Genomic DNA, 24689 nt, shown 5'->3' with positions numbered 1-24689 from the left:
TGCTAGGCATAATTATAGGCAGCCAGGCCTGTGAAGCATTTTTAGACATGAACCTAAGCATGCTGGGAAGTTATTTGCTTAATGAACACATGGGCCACACATGTGTGGAAGCCGTTGCTTGGTGTCCCTTGTTTACCCAGGTGTTTCCATTTTTTTTTGTCCACCACCTGTACTAATGAATAATGGTGGTAAAGTACAAAAAATTGTCAACAAAAATCAACACGCATTGAAGAGCCAAACAACTAACAGGATCAAGGGGGTAACAAGGAGACAAATATATCGCACATGAGTGGCAAAAAGGAATGGTGGCTCAAGGGGGATGGAGAGAGGGGTCATCAGCAAAAGTATAGAGTGTGGGAGAAAGGTACTGTGAGGTATTTCCTTGAGGAGATTTACCTGAGAAATGTTTACTTCCTGGTACAGCTGAGTGGTTAAGCGGTCCTAATGGCCACTATATTGATTGGTACTGACATAAGATCTGAAAATAATTTTGGGGAAAGCCGTTGAAGAAGGCAATAAGATTTTTTTTGGTACTCTATTAATCGATATAAAAATCGACATGTGTCAATAAAAAGGCAATCACCTCACCAGTCAACCCTCCTATGGTATACGATCATAAACACAACATCTGACCATAAATAAAATCCTCTTTTCTGCAGTTGTACATATATAACTAGATATCTGTGATCACAAAGCGATCACCAACGGTAAGCCTCCCAATAGTCAATATTTGAAATTTTTTATTCCAGAAACATTTTGTCGGCTGCTAGCAATCCAGCGTTACATTTTTACCACTTTCCACGTTGCGCAAAACTTATTCGCCAAAAAGCAATATTATGAATTCGTTTTATGTTCCTGGGAATCAGGTGTTACGTCGTTCCTTTTATTCCCAAGTTACAAAATGCATCAAGTTTGTTCTCATTTATGCTTCATGATGAACAAAAGTGCCAATCAGGAAAGATCATGTTCTTTGTGCATCTCACTAAAACGAACGTTGCGAGTTGGCGTTCTTGATCGCATTTGTTTCCATTGTCATCTATGGTTTGTGATTGTTGAACAAGTGGCAATCAGGAAAAAAAACGTGTTGTTTATACATCTCGCTACATCATGTTATTTTTATTATTAATTGCAAAATCGAAGATTTTTCAAGTATATTGGTTGGTCTTGTGCGTTATTCTGTCTGTCTGTCAATTACCTACAGGTCACAATTTTTAAATGAACTTCATGAAACATCACCAGATGGTAGAGTCGGTCATAAGGAAGAAGCCTATTGATTTTGAGGTCAAAGGTCATATTGAGGTCAAATTTCTAAAATTGTCATTTTTATCCGATTGACTTGAAAATTGAACAGAATTTGCATATTTCGTCACTAAATTGGGAAACCAAACTATTTTTAAGGTCAAAAGATCAAAGGTCAACCTAATATCAATTTTTATCTGAAAAATCATCAATTTTAATCTGATTGACCCAAGCTTTGATTAAGATGGTCAATTTTAATGTTGATAAAATAGATAATTTTATGTATCCATGGCAACTTTTTTGGGGCGTAGGGGTGGAATTTGCAAGTATCATGATCTGGATGACGTCTTCCTTGTTATTATTATTATTATTATTATTATTATTATGATAATATTATTAAGATGCGTAGACTAATTAATTACGGCTTGTCAGCAGTTGCAGAAGTGGTTACTGAAATAATACACCTCTCCTCATCGAGCCATGAATAAAACACCACTGTAAAGGTCGAGCCTAGCACTAGACATAATGCCGTCTTACTGCACTGCTATCTTAATAAATCCGTCATCCTAACGGTCTGGCGTTCAGCCCATCACCTACGGATGTCAGATAGAGTCAGATGTATGGGTTATGCTGTTCACCTGCTGTCAGCAATTCAACGGGACAGCTTGAGATTCTGGATTCCGGAATGACGTGCACGTCTGTATCGGCCTACCCAAGCATTAAATGTAATGCTGTAATGACGTCCCAGCAAAAACAGCATGACAGACAGACAGAGAAATCTGGCTATTTTAATATATAGATGATCTTATGATCTCCTTGCAGAATTAGTTGTGGGAGGGTTGGGGAATTTTGCCAAAATATTTATTTTTGGTGTGGGATTTGTCAATTACACCTTCCAGTCTTTCGCAAGGAAAACTATGAGAACCATTTTCCAATCCATGACAGTATTTATTTCATTGGGTTCAGAGGTCAGTATTAATGTAACTCGCATAATATGTACACCACTGCTCTGGAAAGCATGTTACCTTCTCATCTTATTAAATTAATTTTCTAACTTTCAACAATCAAAACAGTAATGATTTTGCAAAAACTATTTCAGGTGACTGCTGGTTGTTGGCAGCCATTGCCTCACTCACACTCAATCCAAAGCTGTTGCACAGGGTGGTGCATCCTGGCCAGGAATTTGGCCAGGGCTATGCTGGAATCTTCCATTTTCAGGTACTGTTCCAGGATACTTTATACCACCAATCTACCATGCATTATGACCATGTTCAAATGATAACTAAAATTACCCCAGGCTATCCAACATCTTCCTGACCACCCTGTTGTTTGTATATCAGTCTTCCAACTTCTATAAAACTTTTCCATAAGTCTTCCTGTCAGTGTCAGTGCTGCTGCTGCACATGGTGCACTGTCAGTGCGTTGTCCACTACTTTCCACTTCACTCTTGCAATGACTTCGACTTTGTATATTTCAAAAAAAATAGTGAAAGGTTGTGCATGAATCTTGTGTTTAAAGGTAGTTAATATCTCACTGAAACTTCTTACCAACTTTTGATGCCTGACCCCGAGCTGTCCTTCCTGTTCGTTTATTTTTCTGATCCTCGTGTGCACAGTTCTGGTATTTTGGTGAATGGGTGGATGTTATCATTGATGACCGGCTGCCTGTTCGTGGAAACGAACTGGTGTTTGTTCACTCTGCTGATCGCAACGAGTTCTGGAGTGCCCTCCTGGAGAAGGCCTATGCCAAGTGGGTTGACTTAACCTACAGTGCATTCAGAAAGTATTCAGACTCCTTCACTTTTTTCACATTTTGTTATGCTGCAGCCTTATGCTGAAATAGTTTGAATTCATTTTTCCCCTCATCAATCTACACTCAATACTCCATAATGACAAAGAGAAAACAGGATTTTAGAAAGTTTTGCAAAATTATTAAAAAGAAAAAACTGAAATATCACTGACATAAGTATTCATACCCTTTGCTATGACACTTGAAATTTAGCTGAGGTGCCTCCCATTTCTCTTGATAATCTTTGAGATGTTTCTACACCTTGTTTGGAGTCCACCTTTGGTAAATTCAATTGATTGGACATGATTTGGAAAGGCACACACCTGTCTATATAAGGTCTCACAGCTGACAATGCATATCAGAGCAAAAACCGAGCCATGAGGTCGAAGGAACTGCCTGCAGAGCTCAGAGACAGGATTGTGTCGAGGCACAGATCTGGGGAAGCCTACAAAAAAATCTCTGCTGCATTGAAGGTTCCCAAGAGCACAGTGGCCTCCATAATTCTTAAATGGAAGAAGTTTGGAACAACCAGGACTCTTCCTAGAGCTGGCCGCACTGCCAAACTGAGCAATCGGGGGAGAAGGGCCTTGGTAAGAGAGGTGACCAAGAACCCGATGGTCACTCTGGCTGAGCTCCAGAGATCCTGTGTGGAGATGGGAGAAACTTCCAGAAGGACAACCATCACTGCAACACTCCACCAATCTGGGCTTTATTGGCAGAGTGGCCTGACGGAAGCCAAGCAGTTCAATCTTGGTTTCATCAGACCACAGAATCTTGTTTCTCACAGTCTGAGAGTCCTTTAGGTGCTTTTTTGCAAACTCCAAGCGGGCTGTCATGTGTCTTCCACTGAGGAGAGGCTTCCGTCTGGCCACTCTGCCATAAAGCCCAGATCGGTTGAGTGTTGCAGTGATGGTTGTTCTTCTGGAAGTTCCTCCCATCTCCACACAGGATCTCTGGAGCTCAGCCAGTGACCATCGGGTTCTTGGTCACCTCTCTTACCAAGCCGCCTCTCCCCCGATTGCTCAGTTTAGCCGGTCGGCCAGCTCTAGGAAGAGTCCTGGTTGTTCCAAACTTCTTCCATTTAAGAATTATGGAGGCCACTGTGCTCTTGGGAACCTTCAATGCAGCATAAGCTTTTTTTGTAGGCTTCCCCAGATCTGTGCCTCGACACAATCCTGTCTCTGAGCTCTGCAGGCAGTTCCTTCGACCTCATGGCTTGGTTTTTGCTCTGATATGCATTGTCAGCTGTGAGACCTTATATAGACAGGTGTGTGCCTTTCCTAATCACGTCCAATTAATTGAATTTACCACAGGTGGACTCCAATCAAGGTGTAGAAACATCTCAAAGATGATCAAGAGAAATGGGAGGCACCTGAGCTTAATTTCAAGTGTCATAGCAAAGGGTATGAATACTGATGTCAATGTGATATTTCAGTTTTTTTCTTTTTAATAAATTTGCAAAACTTTCTAAAATCCTGTTTTCTCTTTGTCATTATGGGGTACTGAGTGTAGATTTATGAGGGGAAAAATGAATTTAAACGATTTCAGCATAAGGCTGCAACATAACAAAATGTGAAAAAAGGGAAGGGGTCTGAATACTTTCTGAATGCACTGTAGACATTCATTCAAACAGAATTCATTCTTTTACTGCACATTATTGATATTCGAACCTTTACAGATACCAAACAATTTATTTAGCTTGTGATCTCCAAGCAAGCGAATCAGTAGATCTTCGGGAGAAAGCTTCAACTAGTTACTTCTCATTGATTTTTCAGGTTGAATGGCACGTATGAGGCTCTGAAGGGTGGCAGTATTGCAGAAGCCATGGAGGACTTCACTGGCGGTGTTTTTGAAACTTTTGACCTCGATAAACCACCAAAGGACCTGTACCACATTTTACAAAATGGTCTCCAGAAGAGCTCCATGATGGGCTGTTCGATTGATGTGAGTACTATTTTGATCTATGCTGCACTTTTATTTATATTTCTTGCTTATTGGAAAATCGATTTTGGAGCGTCCAGTGATGCTTTTTTTTTCCAACTGGTCCACAACATGTGTCTAATTCACTACAAAGGTTATTGATTGAAGGACGACCGGTTATTTCGCTTTCTGGAATCAAATCTAGTCTCTTTTCCCAAACCTATTGCTCAACAACCTTCAACTTGAATCGGGATGTTAATCGTGCATTAGCTTTTCCACCACCTTTGCTAACATAGTCTACCAAACATTTGGGGGATGTAATTTTCTTGCATGGTTTGAGGAACCTTCTCTCTGCAGATCACCGACGCTCGAGATTCGGAGGCACGTACATCTACTGGTCTGGTGAAAGGCCATGCATACTCAATCACTGGCATAAATACGGTCAGTTCTGTCACTTATTTTGTTTATCTCTTTGGCCTTTGAAGGATATGGACGCAAGAAGGGTTGATAGTTGGTTCACCCCGACGTCACTTTTTGTAGGAGGTCTGTAGTTACTTCTTTAGCTTCAAACTCTTCCATAAGTTATTTGACTTTGGGCCTGGCCTGTTTGAAATTCCCTGTTTGACAGCACCTAACTTATTCTGGGATCCCAAGTTCAAATTCCATGCACTATGTTGATTCATTCATTGTTACCTTCACCACCGAAGGTGGTGTGGGAGTATGAGTTGGGTAGGTGACAAGAACAAGCCAATTCGATTTTGGAACTCCGGATCCAGATGCGGCCGATCAGTGGGATACAAAAATGGAAATTGTTCAGCCTGGCGGAGGTATGCTGTCTACCGTGTGCCATTCTAGTCTACTGATGTTTTATTACCCTCGCCCGAGGAGAGGGTATTGCACTTGAGTCTGTTTGTTTGTTACTTGCCGGAAAAGATTCCGGCAAGTATGTTGATTGGTTGGTTTGTTACTTGCAAAATCGAAGATTTTTCAAGTATATTTGTCGGTTGCGTTTGTGGTTCTGTCTCTGTCTGTCTGTCTGTCTGTCTGTTTGTCTATTTGTTTGTTTGTCACTGGCCTACAGGTCACAATTTTCAACCAATCTTCACGAAACTTCTCCAAATGGTAGAGTTGGTCAAAAGCAAGAAGCATATTGTTTTTGGGGTTAAAAGGTCAAAAGGTCAACATAGGCCAAAGGTCACCAACTTTGCTGAATTTATAAAATCCTCAATTTTCATCCGATTGACTTGAAATTTGAAGAGGACTTGCATATCTGGTCACTGAATTCAACCATCAAGTATTTTTGAGGTCAACATAGGCCAAAAGGTCAACATAGGCCAAAGGTCACCAACTTTGCTAAATTTCTAAAATCCTCAATTTTCATCCGATTAACTTGAAATTTGAAGATGACTTGCATATCTGGACACTGAATTCAACCACCAAGTATTTTTGAGGTCAACATAGGCCAAAAGGTCAACATAGGCCAAATTTCTAAAATCCTCAATTTTCATCCAATTGACTTGAAATTTTAAGAGGACTTGCATATCTGGTCACTGAATTTTAACTACCAAGTATTCCTGAGGTCAACATTGGCCAAAAGGTCAACATAGGCCAAGTTTCAAAAATCCTCAATTTTCATCCGATTGACTTGAAAATTGAACAGCATTTGCACATTGTCACTAAATAGGGAAACTAACTATTTTTGAGGCCAAAGGTCAACTCAAGGTCAACCTTCCAAAATCATTATTTTTAATCTGAAAAATCATCACTTTTCTTCCTATTGACCCGAGCTTTGATCAAGATTGTCAATTTTAATCTTGATGAAATGGACAATTTGCTGTATCAATGGAATTTTTTTCTTGGGGGGCGGGGGGGCGGATTTTGCAAGTATCGTGCTCCGCATGGCGTCTTCTTGTCTGTCTGTCTGTCTGTTTGTCTGTCTGTCTGTTTGCAGTACTACGTCTACACCGTTGCACGTAGAATCACCAAACTTTACACATATTTGTCTTGCCCTGGAATAGACTGTGCCCAATTGATGACGTCATCGGTCACGTGGTTCGGCCGCCATCTTGGAAAAACCGAAAAAATTTGCACCACTATATCTCCGAAAGTGCTGAATAGAAAAAACGGAGATATGGCCCATTGTAAAGAACTCTCCATGGGGAATAAAATATGTTAATGATCATGTCATCGGTCACGTGGTTCGGCCGCCATCATGGAAAGACCGAAAAACTTTGCACCTCTATATCTCCGAAAGTGCTAAATAGAAAAAATTGAGACATGGCTCATTGTAAAGAACTCTCCATGGGGAATAAAATATGTTAATAATGATGTCACAGGTGCCTCCATTATGACATCATAATTCGACAAATACAAAACTTCATCCGATCAAGATGCAATTTCTTGAGCGCCATGTCGGCATAAACTGGTGCAGAAAAAAAATAAATGATAACGTCATCGGTCACGTGGTTCGGCCGCCATCTTGGAAAAACGGAAAAACTTTGCACCTCTATATCTCTGAAAATGCTGAATAGAAAAAATTGAGACATGGCTCATTGTAAGGAACTCTCCATGGGGAATAAAATATGTTAATGATGATGTCATTGGTGCCTCCATTATGACGTCATAATTCGACAAGTACAAAACTTCATCCGATCAAGATGCAATTTCTTGAGCATCATCAAGGAATAAATTAGTTTAGAAAACAAATAATGACGACGTCATCGGTCACGTGGTTTGGCCGCCATATTTGTCCAAAATGGATGATAAGAAAGTACATTCCGGCAAGTCCTCGGTCTCTGACCGATTTTTCATATCTGTCGGTTTGTCTGCCTGTCTGTCTGTGCGCAGCACTACGTCTACACCGTTGCACGTAGAATCGCCAAATTTTACACACTTATTTGTCTTGCCCTGGAATGGACTGTGCCCAATTTTTAACTCTCTCGACCCAAGGCCTCCATTATGACGTCATAATTTGATAATTCGACAAGTACAAAACTTCTTCCGATCAAGATGCAGTTTCTTGAGCATCATCAAGGAATAAATTAGTTTAGAAAACAAATAATGATAACGTCATCAGTCACATGGTTCGGCCGCCATATTTGTCCAAAATGGCCGATAAAAAAGTACATTCCGGCAAGTACTCGGTCTCTGATCGATTTTTCATCTGTTTGTCTGTCTGTCTGTTTGTCTGTTTTTTGTTCGTCCGCACAGAATAAATATGATTTTCTCTGAAACCGTTGGTCCGATTGACAGGAAATGTTCACCATAGGTGCACCTCCACCTGTATAATTTTTTTTTAATGATAATTATGACGTCATTGGTTACGTGTTTCGGCCGCCGTTTTGGAAAAACCGAAAAAAATGGCACCTCTATATTTCCAAAAGCGCTGCATAGAAAAAATTGAGACATGACCCATTGTAAATAACTCTCCATGTGGAATAACATATGTTAATGATGATGTCATAGGTGCCTCCATTATGACATCATAATTCGACAAGTAAAAAACTTCATCCGATCAAGATGAAATTTCTTGATCATCATCTCGGGATAAATTGGGGAAGGAAAAAAAATGATGACGTCATCGGTCACGTGGTTCGGCCGCCATATTTGTTTTAACACAAAAGCCTTAAAAACCACCGAAAACATGCCCTGGTGAGTGTCTGCAATCTCTGATTGCTTTTTCTAGTTTGCTTATGTAAAAGTGCACTTAATGTTTCCAAAGATTGTAGTCCTATACATGATAAATGTACAAAATCATTCACGAGCTTTAGAATGTTATATTAAAAAACAGACTAAAATGTCCTATGCCCTAAGGGTGATTGGTTGTTTTTCAACAAGCCTCCAACTGAAATTAGAAAATCTGTTGAAACCAACAAAAAACACTAGAACGGCACTGGGTAGAGTACATGCCCCCGTCAGGCTGAACAGTTTATGTTTTACATCCCACTGATAGGCCTGATCTGCCTCCGGACCTTAACCAAAATCTTACCTCCTTGTTCTTAGCACCTACTCAACTCATCCACCAAGTTTCATCTGAATCCATCCACAATCTTTTGAGATATCGTGCTATATACTGTTTTTGGCCCCATCTCTCAACGTTGTAGAATCACTTTAAAAATTCTCGTATATGTATATGGATCCGGATCTTCACTAGAATCTAATCGATTAGTCCTTAACTTCCACCCAACCTTTCCACCAAGTTTTGTCCGAATTCATCCATAAATATTTGAGATATTCTGCTCACAGATAAGCAAACACGAAGACAAACAGACAGACAAACAGGGCTGAAAACATAATGTCCATCCACCTTCGGTGACAGAGGTAACCTGACTACCATAATTATTTTTAAGACACTGCCAGTGAAGGATATTGAGCAGCTGAGTTTAAATTTGTAACCTGTCGATGAGGAATAGTTGAAGAAAATGCAGTTGCAAGACACAGGATAGCTCATTTCCTGTTTCATATTTAAACTGTCACCCTGGTGCTACACAGGCAGGGAATGGAAGCATAGGGTATGCCATCCTTCAAAAAGGACATAAAGGGTGGTTACTTCCCACGTTTGCAATCTTGGGTGGATATTAGAGATCCCACAGCATTAGAGATCCTAATGAAAAATGAAGGTCATTGTGTGTCGGTATCATACCAAATCTGAAGCCTTTGAGCACTGCTTCAACAGCATCCTGCAATGCAGTAGTCAACTTTTCAGGGTTAATACAATCTCAACAAGGAGCTGATACTATAGGTCTCCCACCTTTTGGATGGTTCACACACACACACACATACACACACACACACACACACACACACACACACACACACACACACACACACACACACCTCATTGGAATGGCTAAGAAGTGGTCAGCTCAACTGGGACTGATGGCAAACGAATCATAATAAATGACCAAGATCAAGGACACTACACCAATGGATTAAAAAAGATGGTGGGACTGAGCCAGACGGACAAGTGTAGATTCTGCAAGACAGAAACAGAAAGTACAAGTCACCTGCTCTCGAGATGCAAAAAAACTTTCAGAACAACTTTACACACAACAGCACAACAAAGTATGCAAAGTGATTCATTGGCATATCTGCAAAAATTTTAACATCCCAGTACCAGAAAGCTCATGGAAACACGAACCAAGAACAATCACTGAAAATGAGGACGTCATGCTCACGTACGACCTGATGATTCCATCGAGTGTGAACATGGAAAACAAAGCATTGCGTCCGGACATTCAGGAACAAAAAGGAAAACACAGCATTGATGATTGAGATATCAGTACCCAGAGATTTTGGCCTAAACAACACAGAAATCAAGAAAATGACCAAATACCAGGATCTCCAAAATGAGGTCAAGAGATCTTGGAAGCTGAAGAACATCGAAAATGTACCAGTGCTTATAATTGCAGCAACAGGAATGATGAAGAAGAACCTCACTGATATTTTGAAAACCATCCCTGGGAATTTTACCACAAGTGAACGACACAACTGGAGGCAATCCGGGGTTCGGTGATGATCCTGAAAAGAAACCTTGGAGCAAAACTCTGAAAAAGCAAAAAGAGAGCAAAACTCTGAAAAAGTTGAACAGCCTGGTCCATGGACTGTGATCCCTTACTAGACAGGTGCAGATTTGAGAAAAATTGAATGTTGTGGGCAAACAAGTTTTTTAGGATAATTTGAGGGTGCTGAATTCAAAACAAATTGTTTGCCAGGCTGAATTTTGAGATTTTGACCCTAAAATTTGAGAAAAACAAAATGGCCACAATTTTCATCTTTTTTGCCTTATAACTCAGCTTCTAAGCATTATTGAAGTTTTAAAATGGTGGCAATACCAATGTTTGTGATACCAAGGATTCCAAATATGTTGTCACCTAAGTTGTATCTAGGTTGGTTTATCTGCCATCTTGAATTCCAAGATGGCCGCCATTATTCACCTAATGCATTAATCAGCCCACAAGCATAAATAACACTTATGTTTAAAATGATGACAATACCCATGGCTGTAATACCAAAGTTTCCCCCCCAAAAAAGCTTCCACATAAGTTGTAACTAGTTTGGTTTGCCTGCCATCTTGAATTCAAAGTTTTATGATAAATTAGTATGACGTGAAATCATTCTTCAAAGTACATACATTAATTAAGCACTTGCTGCCTGCTAAAGTAGATTCCAGCGATCCTGGCAGATGAAGGTGAATTTGGACATGTCCATTTGGTGAAACTTTAGCTTTAGCAAACTTGGTTTGAACTTTAGCAATGCTTCAGAGAGATCATCGGTTGATTGCTATGTGTCAATGATAATTAAAATCTACCCATTGTCCATCAAATCAATACTTAACCTACACCAGAATGGTATCTTGCACCCTGTACCCAGGATCTAGCTGCAAAGTAGCTGAAATTTACTTTAGCAGTGCCTTTACCTGGTGTTGGTACCTGGTAGAGCCTGGTGTTGGCTTAGCGGTTAGGGTGCCGGCTTGGGATCCGAGGATCCTGGGTTCGAATCCCGGTCAATCGCTGATTAATGCCAGGGGGGTTGACTCGGCCTGTCATCCTTCCGAGGTCGGCAAATTGAGTACCAGTTCACTGGTAATTCCCTGTGTGTCGCAAAAGGCGACCAACAGGGTTGGCGGCAGGAAGGGCATCCGGCCATAAAACATTGCTTCAAAAAGGGGACCATGGTGCCCGAAAAAGGCCAACCCCTGCTCTGCGGGGGAAAATGGCCTCTAAAAAGGTGGTCAGTGCCTTTACCTGTGCAATACCCCTCATTTGCCGACATGGAGTTTTAGATACAAAAGATCAATATTGGAAACGGTTGTTCCGGAAAACCAACACCTTGCTTTGTTCTGTAGTACAGTGGGGTGTTTTGTATTACTATTTCTTGAAATAAGCACACAAAATCATTATTAAATGTTCCTCCTTTCTGTCCATCCACTCATTGCTTTGGTATTCATTCTTCCTCTGAGTAAGTCCTAGTCTCTTCTCTTTCTGCATTCTTCTTGTCCATATGCACATACGCATCCTCCAGTGCAAGGTAGCTTCCCTTTCCTACAGCCGCAGTTGTTGCTTTGACAGGCTGTGGTGCAGCTGCATGTGACAATCTCACGGCACATCTTAGGAATAGGAGGAAGTGTCATTAACTTTGACACCAAGTGTCCATCGGCATGTGTCCAACCTGTGTCAGTTACTTGGGGGAGTGCTGGTGTAGAGATGTTTGCTTCCTTCCATATTAAGGCCTGATAATGTGCACGTCTAATGTGTAGTTTCACTGCATCAGATGTTGGTGGAAGTGCTTCCTGCGAACGACCCTTGCAGAAAAGCATGACACGTGTCTTGTCACAGGTGTCAACATTATCAGGCAGCTTGTACAAGCGGCATACAAACTTCTCCGCAGCTTTGATTACATCCTCCGTGACATCTCCTGTACCTAGGTCTGTCAAAAGTTGACTATCTTTCTGGAATACTTTCCAGGCTGCCTTCTTACTATGGCCCGCAAGCTGTGACACACTGTCACAGCCCGTAATGGCGTGAAATGAGAGCAAGGCTTCCACCTGACTAGAGGGTAGTCCCTGGTGGATATTGTGGATGGGAATGTACATATTTAGGCTTCTTAGAAGTCCCTGCCTTCATCCACAGCTGAGTGCACATTGCATCTTATCAAAATGTGCAATTAGCAAGACAAGCACATCAGTGTCACATGCTGAAACCACAACTGTTTCGGCATTGGTGTGAATGCAGTGCAGAATAAGGCGTGTATCCGCCTCCTCATGTGTAGCCTGTAGGAGCGATATGTCCATCCCTGGATCTGAAGATTTCAAATCTGTTATCTCCTTGAATCCTCCAGCCACTACAAGTGTTTTGGATACAAGAGAAGAAGCATGTGCCATGAGCTGCTCAGAAAGAAACTCTGTCAAATTTGCTTTATTCTCTCCAAGTGACAGAAAGTTGGACCATTTGTCCGGTAGAGGAACAGATTCATTTTCTATTACCGTGCGTATGGGCCGAATGCCATGTGTTCGTTTCATTCTGGTGCCGGTCTTGCTAGAATCCTGCTGGTATCTGTCAAAAGTTACATCAATCCTGTCAAACGCTGCACCCATGTCAAAAACTGACTTCACGAACACATCTGCATATTCACCAAAAGTAGTTACTCCGCGGGGCTTTCCAAGGGCCATCACTAGTGCTTGGCCATCGATCACTAAGCAAGTAGTTCCACTAAGCGTTACCTTTGCAGGGGTTGAGACATCTTGTGTCAACACATCTTCTAGAAGAGATTTCTTGCCTGTGTGAAGACTTCCATTCATTGCAGCAAGTGAAATTGGCACAGGCATTAGTTCATGCTGTAGTATCTGGTCTAGGTTTACGGGGCGTCCTGCCTTATAAGCTGTCACAAGTCGCTGTAGAATGTTTCTATCAGCTTTGATGGTTGTCTGCTTTGCTGTGGTTTGTTTGGAGTCGACAGCATATAGCGACGAGAAGGTCTCTGCCTTGTTCCTATGCAATAGAGCATTGAAATGAGTATGCTGTGCATTATCAGGAGGCTCAATGAGACATTGCTCAACAAACTCATCCAGCTGCTTTTGCCCAAGTTTCTCTGCATTAAGCAAAGTATGCTTGATGCTCTCTTGATGCTCTCAGATTCTGCAGTTCAGGAGAAGCCATGTCCTTGCTGAATACATTGAATCGCCGGAAAGCTGAGACTACTTTGTCTTCATGAAGATTGTCACGGTGTTTCCTGGATGGTGTGAGCTCATTGTGTACATAGTCATTGTCCAATTCAATCATCAGCATTCGGTGAGTTAGAGTTGATATGCAACTTCTCAAGTTAAACGACAAGGCCCATCTGCTTAATGCTGTGATTGTTCTGGTTATCCCCACAATGCCTCCACTCTTCCCGGTGCCATTCAGCCATTCTTGACTGTGATCGGGATCCACCTGGTTGAACTTTCGGTCTGATTCCTTCACTACAAAGTTTCCATTCTGGAATTCCTAAAGGACTATGGTAAAATATGGTTAAAAAGGCGGCCATTTTGTTTTTTTGCAATTTGAGGGGTCAAAACCCCAAAATTCAGCCTGGCAAACAAGTTTTTTAGAATTCAGCACCCTCAAATTACCATAAAAAACTTGTTTGCCGACTTTTAACACGAAATGCCTACAACACCTTTTTTTGAAGCACAAATATTTAAATCTGGACCTGTCTATACCGAAGAGGAGGTGGATACTTTGGGTCCTGGGAGGACACTGTTCCACCTCCTGAAACCCACAAATGGAGATAACAACCAACGACACACACATACCCACACACACTTTAATGTGCCTTTTCTCTGACCTTGTCAGGGGGGTGAGGAACAACAAGCAAAGCACTCTTGACTGATCATGGGCCCCATGCCCCCCATGGGGTATGGGAATAATAAAATGCAGGTGTAGCTTTTGTGTTATTATTATTATTATTATTACTATTATTATTATTATTACTATTCCTTTGTTTTGTCCCTCCACCCTTCAACGTGATCGGAGACGGGGGACATCAAAATTAGCTCCGGGGACATCAAAATTAGCTCAGACTGAATGACCGACCGATCATCTGTCCATGTACTTTTGTGTACACGATATTTCAAAATCTGTTGAATATTTAGCTTGATATTGCCGATATCTATTCCTCATGATATTATCGCAACCTGCTTAGATCATGGTGGTGATTGGCTGAATTATGTTGCCATGGTAACCATCTCAGTAACTTTGCTTGTGTGCATGATATTTCAAAAACCGTTGAACATTTGGCTTTCATTTTACACAGATCTATTCCTCATACCACCCAAAAGACAGGGGACCGAAAGTATCAGCTCCTTGTTTTACATGTATCTAAAGCTCATGAAGGAACTTGTCACATTCACGATAAGGACTAAGGATGGAAATAAACACAAACTAGAACAATGTGACTGTGTCGCCAATATGCCTCCGCATAGTCCCACAATGGGTAGATGCCATCACTCTGCATATGTATGGGTAGTGGATCACGTTTGTGAAGTTTCGTGTTGATCGGATAAGGTTCGTTTTTCTATCCAAGATATCTGCCAAACCACGTGACTTATGACATCATCATTTTCAAACTATATGCAACAGTGCTGTTAGATGATATTTGTAAAATTTCGCATCGATAGTGTGAGCGGTTTCAGAGATATAATTAGTTAATATTTTCCTTCAATCCAATATGGCTGCCAAACCATGTGACCTATGATGTCATAAATGTAATATTTCAATACAAATGGGTCATAGATCATGTGCATGCAATTTCAGATTTTTAGGATAACGAATTCGATTAAAACATTTTTGGCTGGTATACCACTTCACCTATGATCTCATCATTATCAGGCTTTCGTTCCCCATTGGGAATACTTGACAATGTGCCAAGTTTAAAATTTTTCCATTCAATGGTTTCCGAGAAATAATTTTTAAACTATTTGCTTTTAATCCAAGATACAAATCCTGGGTCATAGATCATGTGCATGCAATTTCATTTTTTTAGGATAAGGAATTAGATTAAAACATTTTTGGCTGGTATACCACTTCACCTATGATGTCATCAGTATCAGGCTTTCGTTCCCCATTGGGAGTCCTTGACAATATGCTAAGTTTCAAATTTTTCCATTCAACGGTTTCTGAGAAATAATTTCTTAATTATTTGCTTTTAATCCAAGATGGCTGCCATACCACGTGACCTATGACGTCACATAAAAATATTTTGCATCGGTGTCACTCCTACCCTGAAAGTTTCGTCTTAATCGGACATATGGTTGCTGAGAAAAACGAGGTTTAGCCCGTATGGACGGACGGACAACCCGAAGACTTTGTCGGCGGAGGCATAAAAAAGGTGGCAAAGCTTGCATGGTGTCACACTTTACATCTGGTTCCTGCCTGATTGCATGTTTGTGTTGATGATAATTAGGCATCGTACCATGGTGAACATGTAATGAGGTACGAATGGTATCATGACAATTTCATGATTATTGCTGTACTTTATTTACTCTTGTAGCTAATAACTAAGTGGAATCCTTTGATCAACGACGGCCGATGTGCCTTCAGGTGAACCTGCGAGGGCAGAAGTTGCAAATGGTCCGAATAAGGAACCCTTGGGGCGAGGTAGAATGGAACGGCCCTTGGAGCGACCGGTGAGTCCGATTAATGATGCACACCAATCCTCCACTTTTGATACCTAATCATCACAGTCAACAGATGTTATCCTGAAAATCCAAGGTTTCGCTGTGTTATTTATTTATCTTGCAAACACTTTTGTTTAATTGAGATATGTCTCGAGTTTTACTCTTTCGGTCAAGAACTGCACTGCTGTTGCTTGCCCATCAAAAATGTTGGCAATGCTTATCCTGGAGCGCTGCCATGTGACAACTCGGATTGTCAAGCCTTGTCTTTCTGTGTGATTAATGTTCGCTCTTTCACGAGCCTCGATATTGTATACAAAAAAAAAAAGAAAAAAGAAAAAAAGAAAAGTGAATCAACATGTGTTGTACTTGCAAAATGTTCTCGCAGGTATTGAAATGGTACGTGTGAGTGCATGTTTATTTTCCTTCTTCTAAGACTAAGTAATTATGTATCTGTCTTGACTATAAGCCGCATTACATTTTCCATTGTACTATTCATATTGTGGACATCAGTGATGTTTATGCCCTTGTTAGCCAATCCAGAGTCTCTTTGTGTAGCATCGTCACGGGCAACTACATCAAAATTTGGCCAGAGAATAAGGAGACAGGACTTTGGAATTTTGCCATGGTACCGTGATGATATGATACTACTACTACTACTACTACTACTACTACTACTACTACTACTACTACTACTACTACTACTACTACTACTACTACCACTACCACTACCACTACTACTTTTAAAGGCCCCAATTATGCCTAGTTGTGGGGTCGGCTGGGAAAGGTTTTTTGGCCCATGTCTTTCAGAAACCAGTTTGTTAGGTCTGACATTCGACTGATGGTGGCAGGACTTTGTAATTAATCAAATAACTTCCATACTCCTTAAGAAAGACATCATGGGATCGATCCTTGACTTCCATCAACCAGTGTTGCCATCCCACCAGTCCACCATGATAGTTTTGTGGGTAAATCTTATTCTGTCAAGAATCAATTGCCATCTCAGCAAACCAGAGGCAAGGATGCTGTTTGTTTTCAACAACACCGTCATTACATCAGGCATCTGGGAAATATTGATGCAAAAATATATGTTCAGAAATGTAATATCACGCACAATCAAGACAGATGATAAATTTTTAAGCAGTAAAGCTGCTTCAATATTTAGCTATGTCCTTCCTTCCATCCGTCCATCTGTCCATCAAGAATGAAGAAGAGGCTTTTTAACCCACCATGTTTAATTCCAAGGGGATTTAAAGGGTAATTCTAATAGATTCTCAAGGGTTCTAAACGGTAATTCTAATGGCTTCTAAAGGGTAATTCTAATGGCTTCTAAAGGGTAATTATAAAGGGCAATTCTAAAAGATTCTAAAGGGTACCGGTAATTCCAGAGCGTTCTTAAGGGTAATTCCTGAGCGTTCTAAAGGATAATTCTAAAGCGTTCTAATGTCAGCATTTGACAGTCCTGTAACTTGCATGGATTGCACACATACTACCAAACTGCACTGCTTCCTTTGGACACGGGTATGATTTTTTTTATATACAACCTTCCAATTTTGTTATATTCAATTTTTTATTTGCAGTGCGCGGGATAAACAACATGGGAACACTGTGGGAAAAGGTTACTTTGTTGTGATTTGTCAATCAATGTGGATCACCTATCAGTGCACAGCGGAGATGACAGTGCTAATTCCAAAACTAGAGCAATGCGACTGTGTCGCCACTATGCCTCCACATAGTCCCACAATGGGTAGATGCCCTCGTTCACTGTCCTAAAAATAAACAAGTTTGATTTAAATCCCTTCAGCTGTTTTCAAGTATCACATTTTCACCAGCCATGACAGGTTTCACATCGATCGGTGAAGTGGTTTCAGAGAAGGGATTTTTTTAAGTATTGGCTTTCAAGCTAATATGGCTGCCATACCACATGACATATGACCTTTAAAAATTTACACTCTGCATAGGAATGGGTAGGGGATCACATTTGTGAACTTTTGTGTTGATCGGATAAGGTTCGTTTTTCTATCCAAGATGGCTGCCAAAGCACGTGACTTACAGCATCATCATTTTCAAACTATATGCAACAGTGGTGTTAGCGGATATTTGCAAAATTTCGCATCGAGGGGTAAGCGGTTTCAGAGATATAATTATTTAATATTTTCCTTCATTCCAATATGGCTGCCACACCATGTGACCAATGATGTTTTTGTGACCATCTTTTAATCGACATGCCTAGTCAATGACACACATAAAATTTTGAGTCAATCGATTTGGTGGTTTGGGAGAAGATGTCTTTTTAAGGTTTTAGGTTAAATCCAATATGGCTGCCAAACCATGTGACCTATGATGTCATACATTTAATATTCCAATAAAAATGGGTCATAGATCATGTGCATGCAATTTCAGATTTTTAGGATAAGGAATTCAATTAAAACATTTTTGGCTGGTATACCACTTCACCTATGGTGTCATCATTGTTATGCTTTTGTTCACCATTGGGAGTACTTGACAATGTGCCATGTTTCAAATTTTTCCATTCACAGGTTTCCGAGAAATATTTTTTTAATTATTTGTGTTTAATCCAAGATGGCTGCCATACGACGTGACCTATGAAATGTAGTCTCCAAAAATAAATCCTGCCATTTACATGTATGCAATGCAATTAACGCATGTTCATTCTTGAGGTTGATGTTTATTATCAGAGAAGAGCAAATTCTGTCAAATAAAGTTTTATTATTATTTTAAGTTACTTTTCGCACTACCCCCCCCCCCCCCCCCGGCCCCTTCCCACGCCGCCTTCCCCCAAGCCCTCTCCCTCCCACACATTCCCGATGTCCCTGCTCTCAAATGTTGTGTTTATGTGCTTCCCCTTCTCTCCCCATCTTGACTACCGCTCCCCTTTTTATATACTTTGTTTGTTTGTCTATTTGATTTGTTTGTGTGATAAATGTTAGCTCTTTCACGAGCCTCGATTCTGTGTACAAAACAAAACAAAACAAACAAAAAAAATTATATGATGATTCTCCATTTTTTAAGAACTGACTTTCACAATATTTTCTGTCATGAGTTGTAACGCAAGATGACAACGGACACCGTTAATGCTTCAACTATTATGTAAACCAACAACAAATCGACCTCCTCCCCTCCTCTGTTCGGCCTGCACAATTTGAGAAACCCTCCGCGTCTGGCATAGCACTGTGTTTTTAAGGCGACATTTTCGCTTTTTTTTCGCTTAGCAACGGATGCCATTTTGAAAAGGAAGTCTGTGATTTAGACCGATGCGCATGTCCATCAAAGAGGAAGTCATATCTGAACCATATCACGAACCATATCTGAACCATATCATGAAAGTCATATCGCGAACCTGAATGTGGGAAACTACATGCTATCTGCTTTGCCGGCCTAATTTTGTTGGAAATATAACTCAACTTCTAAAATAGTTAGCTGAAAATCACACGTGAAGGTAAATACTACATCTTTTTGCCTTACACTGCCTTTCTGCGATGGGAAATGTACTTTTGGTTCCGTGTTTTTGCTATCACGTTACCGACACGCTACCGGTAACGATCGTTTCCGTGAAATCCGCAGGCCTGTAGACGTAATCACATCACCCTGTCATGTGACCATATCCTCAGCTCTGATTGGTATACGTTTGAGGGGACATACATACATACATACAGACGGACAAACACTGTTCTAGACGGCTTTGCCCGATGGCCTACGCTGTAAAAATCGTTACATATTTCGTTACCTCTCTCCAATGCTGATTGCATCTACATAGTTTCATTTAAACAATGTTTTGAAATGTGCCCGTAATTGCATTTTTGGTATTTGACCTTTTGACCCTGCCTCAAGGGGCAAGGCCAAAAACGATATATGGCACAATATCTCAAAACGGTGTGGACGGGTTATGACAAAACTAGGTGGATGAGTTGATTAAGTGACAGGAACAAGCTGATTCGATTATTATAGTTCAGTCATTATTTCACTCATAATATAATGATATCTTATTTATATCACCTTTTCTTTCTTTCTGTGCCTTTTTGCTGCACTTATTGTGATGTCATCAAACTCCACATGTTGCGGCCCCATCAGCTCATCAGAGTGGCGTAGCCTGGATGCAAATGAGCGGGAACGTCTACACCAGGTGATGGCCGAGGATGGAGAATTCTGGTAAAAACATTTTTCTTTGTGCTCATAATCTCCTAGTTTCACAGTTATAATTTTTTCAAGAAATAGAGGAAACACCAGCCTAACATGGTTCAACATAGAACCCAAAAGAATAAAGGAGCATCAAATTTGGAGCTTGATAAGCTACTGTAATGCCATTCCATAAATAGGGGCCATTTACATAATATTGTTATGTTTTTGGGGTATGGATGAAATACCTTAATGAAGTTCAGAACGTGTAGGTTTAGAATGCTCCGTATGCCGTGAAGCCACCTCGATGTAAATTAAGTTAGGCCGACTGTCCGGGTAAGATCGTATATGTGTCTCCATATGAGGGGTGGACCTATGCTAATTAGGTAGGGCTTAAGGATAAACCCCAGTGTGTAATTGCCCTGTGATTTTTCCCTTCGTTGTTATTGCATCAAAAAGGGCCGCCACAATAACTACAACAATCACACTGTAAATGGACTCATTCGCTCACAACCCCGCCAGGTCCGACAAACTGGCACATTTGCCGATCGGCAAGGCAACGACGTCATCCGAACATTCCCAAATGGAGATTAGACTCTGCCCCCGACGAATCGTAATGGGGAGGCCACGCCCCGGCCTTCATGATTGAGTGGTGCTCGGTGATTGCACAGAGAGCGTGACGTTATCGTGGAGGGTTTGAGAGTGAAGGGAAAAAAAGATGCGTCGTGCCATCTTGCTCTCTCTCACTCTCTCGTTCTGGGTTTCGTTTCGAGTGGACGGTGTTGTCTCGGGTGCGCTGGTGTGGAGACGTGTCGGGGCTTTGGGACTTTAGTAACGTGGAAGGAGGAGGTGTTGGTTGACGGTGGTGCTCTGCGGAGAAGGAGGGGGTCGCAAGCGAAACAAAGAGGGATCCTGCCTACTTGCCTCACGTCGGCGGCTGGCTACGTGTGTGGTTCCGCGCTATCTTGTACACTTCCCACGCAATGACTCTGGTTCGGCGACCAGCGGGCCCTACCAGCCATTTGGGGATGCAAAGCTAAGTGCCGGCCAGCAAGAAACGAAATATCATTTATTTTTAAATTCGTTTTACCCGTGTTTGTATACGAGTCTGCGTGGAGGGTCCCTCATTTAGGAATTTTAGTTGTTATTTGCACCTTTCATTGTTATTGGTTCACGAGTTATCAAACAGAGTGACCACTATATTCGTCATGGGTGTGTGTCAGTGTGTCTGTCTGTCCGCAGCATAACTACCCGATGATATCTGATCTTGATGAAACTTTGGTGGGAGGTTGATATCATGATCTAGTTGTGTCCTGCCTAGAGTGGGCGTATTGCGCCGATCGTGGGCGGAGCCACGCCCGAAAAAGATGTCTTTTTAGGGGGTAATCAATTTCAAGCTACATCTTCTCTGAGGGGTTTGGTGGAATCTGACAGGGGTTTCGGTATTTGGTTAGGCCAATGTCATGTGTCTAGCCCCACCGAGCTCGATTTTTCATTTTCCCCACAAGGTCAAGGTCACAAAATTTAGAAAAATCGATTTTTGATGTTTTTATTACATTGTTCGCTTCCTGATAGGGTGAAATGTCGTACATGTTTTTATATTATGACATACATCATGAAATATAAGTTTTCCAACAAATTTCAGAATCTTCGACCTTTGACCTTTGAAGGTCACAAAGGTCAAATTTTCAAAGTTGTCGGGATCGAACCGAATTTTCGGTATTGTGTAGCTAACTAACCTCATAACTGATTATACATTATTTTCTATCTCATTTCAATGTCAGTAACCTTCGTTTTGACATTTCAAGGCCACAAATATTAAATTTTCAAAGTTGTCAGAATCTAACCGAATTTTCAGTATTGTGCAGCTAACAAGTCTCATAACAGATAATACATTCCTATTTATATATTCTCATTGTCGGTTTTGACCTTTGTCATTGAATACCGCTCGCTCGTGAACCATCGTCGTCTCCTGAATTGTTTGCATTTATTTTCATTAAATCATTATTTGTTGAATTAGACTTTTCTTGTCCTGGTTCGTTTCTGTGTCTGTGGGGATCGGATAACCCCTGCGTGTGTTCCGATCAGATAAGACCTCGAACCTTCCCGCGGATGTCACTACCGCCAAGTTGGGTATATGCCTCGGAGTTAAAGCTCGTTTTGGCCATTCGTCCTCTTGGGGTCCTAACCCCAGGGACACGACAATATTTATGCTTATGCAATATGCATTAACCAGACTTGGTGGCATAACGGTTAATGGTGCCCACTCTGAGTTTGGGAGGTCGGTGGTTGAAACCCTGACCGAGTCATACCAAAGACTTCAAAAATGTGATGTGATGATGCTTCTTTCATTGATACTCAGAGTTTAAACAGCCATTGGTTGGCGGCCATTACGCAGACTTTATGGGTGCAATGGCCTCCTCCTCTGTTGAAGTTACTTGTAAGGGAAGTTATATTTTATTTGTAGTAGCTGGCAGTAGCATATTTTTGTGGATATTTCCCCTTTTGTTAAAAAGCATGGAGATCTTTCTTAAGAATGTCATGCCTGTTTGACTTATATCGTTTCTTGAACTCTTACAAGATTGTGTGCAATGATCACCCTGACTGTTGGCTTCAGGATGTCAATGAATGATTTCCTGCGTCATTACTCGCGGGTGGAAATCTGCAACCTGACGCCGGATGTGTATCGAGAAGGCGACTCTCGATATTGGACAGTTACCAAACACGAGGGTCGATGGCTCAGGGGCTGTACTGCTGGAGGTTGCCGCAACCATGGAGGTGCTTTCATTGTGTGTGTGTGTGTGTGTGTGTGTGTGTGTGTGTGTGTGTGTGTGTGTGTGTGTGTGTGTGCGCACATATATACGATGAAATCAGAAAATATGGCTTCCTACCTCTACCGTTGTTACCAAAACAACCAGTTTCTGAAAATACATTTACAACTCTTCTTCAGTCACATAAATTGGTAATCAAATAAGCTGTTTTACGACACATACATAAAGTTGAAACATGAAATAATATCTTTCCAGTGGTGTCTTTGGATTATCAGGAACCCACTTCCTGTCAAGTGGCTGCAGTGTTTTTACTGTATTCCTAAATCTGCCATGATGACTAGACGTGGCAGGAATTTTGCATATACAGTCATGTGAAAAAGTAAGTACACCCCATGTGAAGTTTTGACTTTTTCAACATATTTCAACATACAGCTATTTGATCTTCATTTCAACAATATTGATATAATACATGAGGTAAAGGTGATACAACAATATTGAGGTAAAGGTGATATAATATAACAAATATCATGAAACATTTACATTTTGTAGTCCATTGTATAATTTAAATAAACATAAATGCAAATTTCGCATGTGGAAAAAGTAAGTACACCCTTGGCTCTAATAGGTGGTATTGCCCCCTTTGGCAGAAACAACCTCAAGTAGGCGTTTCTTATAACTGTCTACCAGTCTCTGACATTGACTGGGAGAAAATTTTGCCCACTCCTCCATGCAGAATTCTTACAGCTGTGCGATGTTTGAGGGGTTTCTTGCATGCACAGCTCGTTTCAAATCCCCCCACAACATCTCAATGGGATTTAGAACCGGGCTTTGACTTGGCCATTCCAGAACCCTCCATTTCTTTCTTTTCAGCCATTCCTTGGTGGATTTACTGGTATGTTTAGGGTTATTGTCATGTTGCAAGGTCCACCTTCGGTTGAGCTTCAACTTTCCGACAGATGGCCTCACATTATCCTCAAGCACGCTCTGGTACAATGAAGAATTCATAGTGGATTCTATGATGTTGAGCTGCCCAGGCCCTGATGCAGCAAAGCTGCCCCAAACCATAATATTTCCACCACAATGCTTTACAGTTAGTATCAGGTTCTTGTGGTCAAATGCTGTCTTTGGTTTTCGCCAAACATGTCTTCTGGTACTGTGGCCAAATAGCTCTTGGCTCTACCTTTGACTCATCTGTCCAGAGCACATTGTTCCAGAAGTGCTGGTCTTTGCCTAGGTGTTCCTTGGCAAACTTTAGTCTTGCCCTGATGTTCTTTCTGGATAGCAAAGGTTTCCTCCTGGCACACCATGTAGATCAAATTTGTGCAGCCTCTTTCTAATGGTAGACTCGTGCACTTTGACATCAACAGTGGCAAGAGCTACCTGTAGGTCCCGTAATGACATTCTGGGGTTCTTAGAGACTTCTTTCAGCATCTTGCGGTCTGCTCTCGGGCTGAACTTCCTGGGGCGGCCTGGCCTGAACAAGTTGGCAGTTGGTTGGAATCTTCTCCACTTGTAGATGATCTTCCGGACAGTCGAATGATTGATTTCATATTGTTTGGAGATCTTTTTAAATCCCTTCCCAGACTCGTAGGCATCTATAACCTTCTTTCTGAAGGCCTCAGAGAGCTCTTTTGATCTAGGCATGGTGACGCCGCACACTTCAACAACAAAGAGCAAACCAA

The 24689-nt window shown here is 41.2% G+C and overlaps 1 protein-coding gene across 2 annotated transcripts in view; it reads left to right on the top strand.

Moving 5' to 3' along the window:
• The window catches only part of LOC137426739 (calpain-9), a 107402-nt gene that overhangs the window by 18290 nt on the left and 64423 nt on the right, over nt 1–24689 (top strand). For both annotated transcript variants that reach the window (XR_010984394.2, XM_068115564.2), the window contains exons 3-9: nt 2339–2457; nt 2855–2988; nt 4803–4971; nt 5305–5388; nt 16026–16111; nt 20192–20269; nt 22854–23014. Coding sequence is in view for 1 of the 2 variants with exons in the window: in XM_068115564.2 (XP_067971665.1) it covers nt 2339–2457; nt 2855–2988; nt 4803–4971; nt 5305–5388; nt 16026–16111; nt 20192–20269; nt 22854–23014 (831 nt within the window). In the remaining variant the exon portion in view is untranslated. The remainder of the gene's footprint in view (nt 1–2338; nt 2458–2854; nt 2989–4802; nt 4972–5304; nt 5389–16025; nt 16112–20191; nt 20270–22853; nt 23015–24689) is intronic.

Source organism: Myxine glutinosa, chromosome 5 (assembly GCF_964187855.1).
Source record: "Myxine glutinosa chromosome 5, kmMyxGlut1.1, whole genome shotgun sequence".
NCBI lineage: Eukaryota > Metazoa > Chordata > Myxini > Myxiniformes > Myxinidae > Myxine > Myxine glutinosa.
The sequence above is the reverse complement of the archived record's forward strand: the minus strand, read 5'-3'. Positions and strand labels throughout refer to the sequence as shown.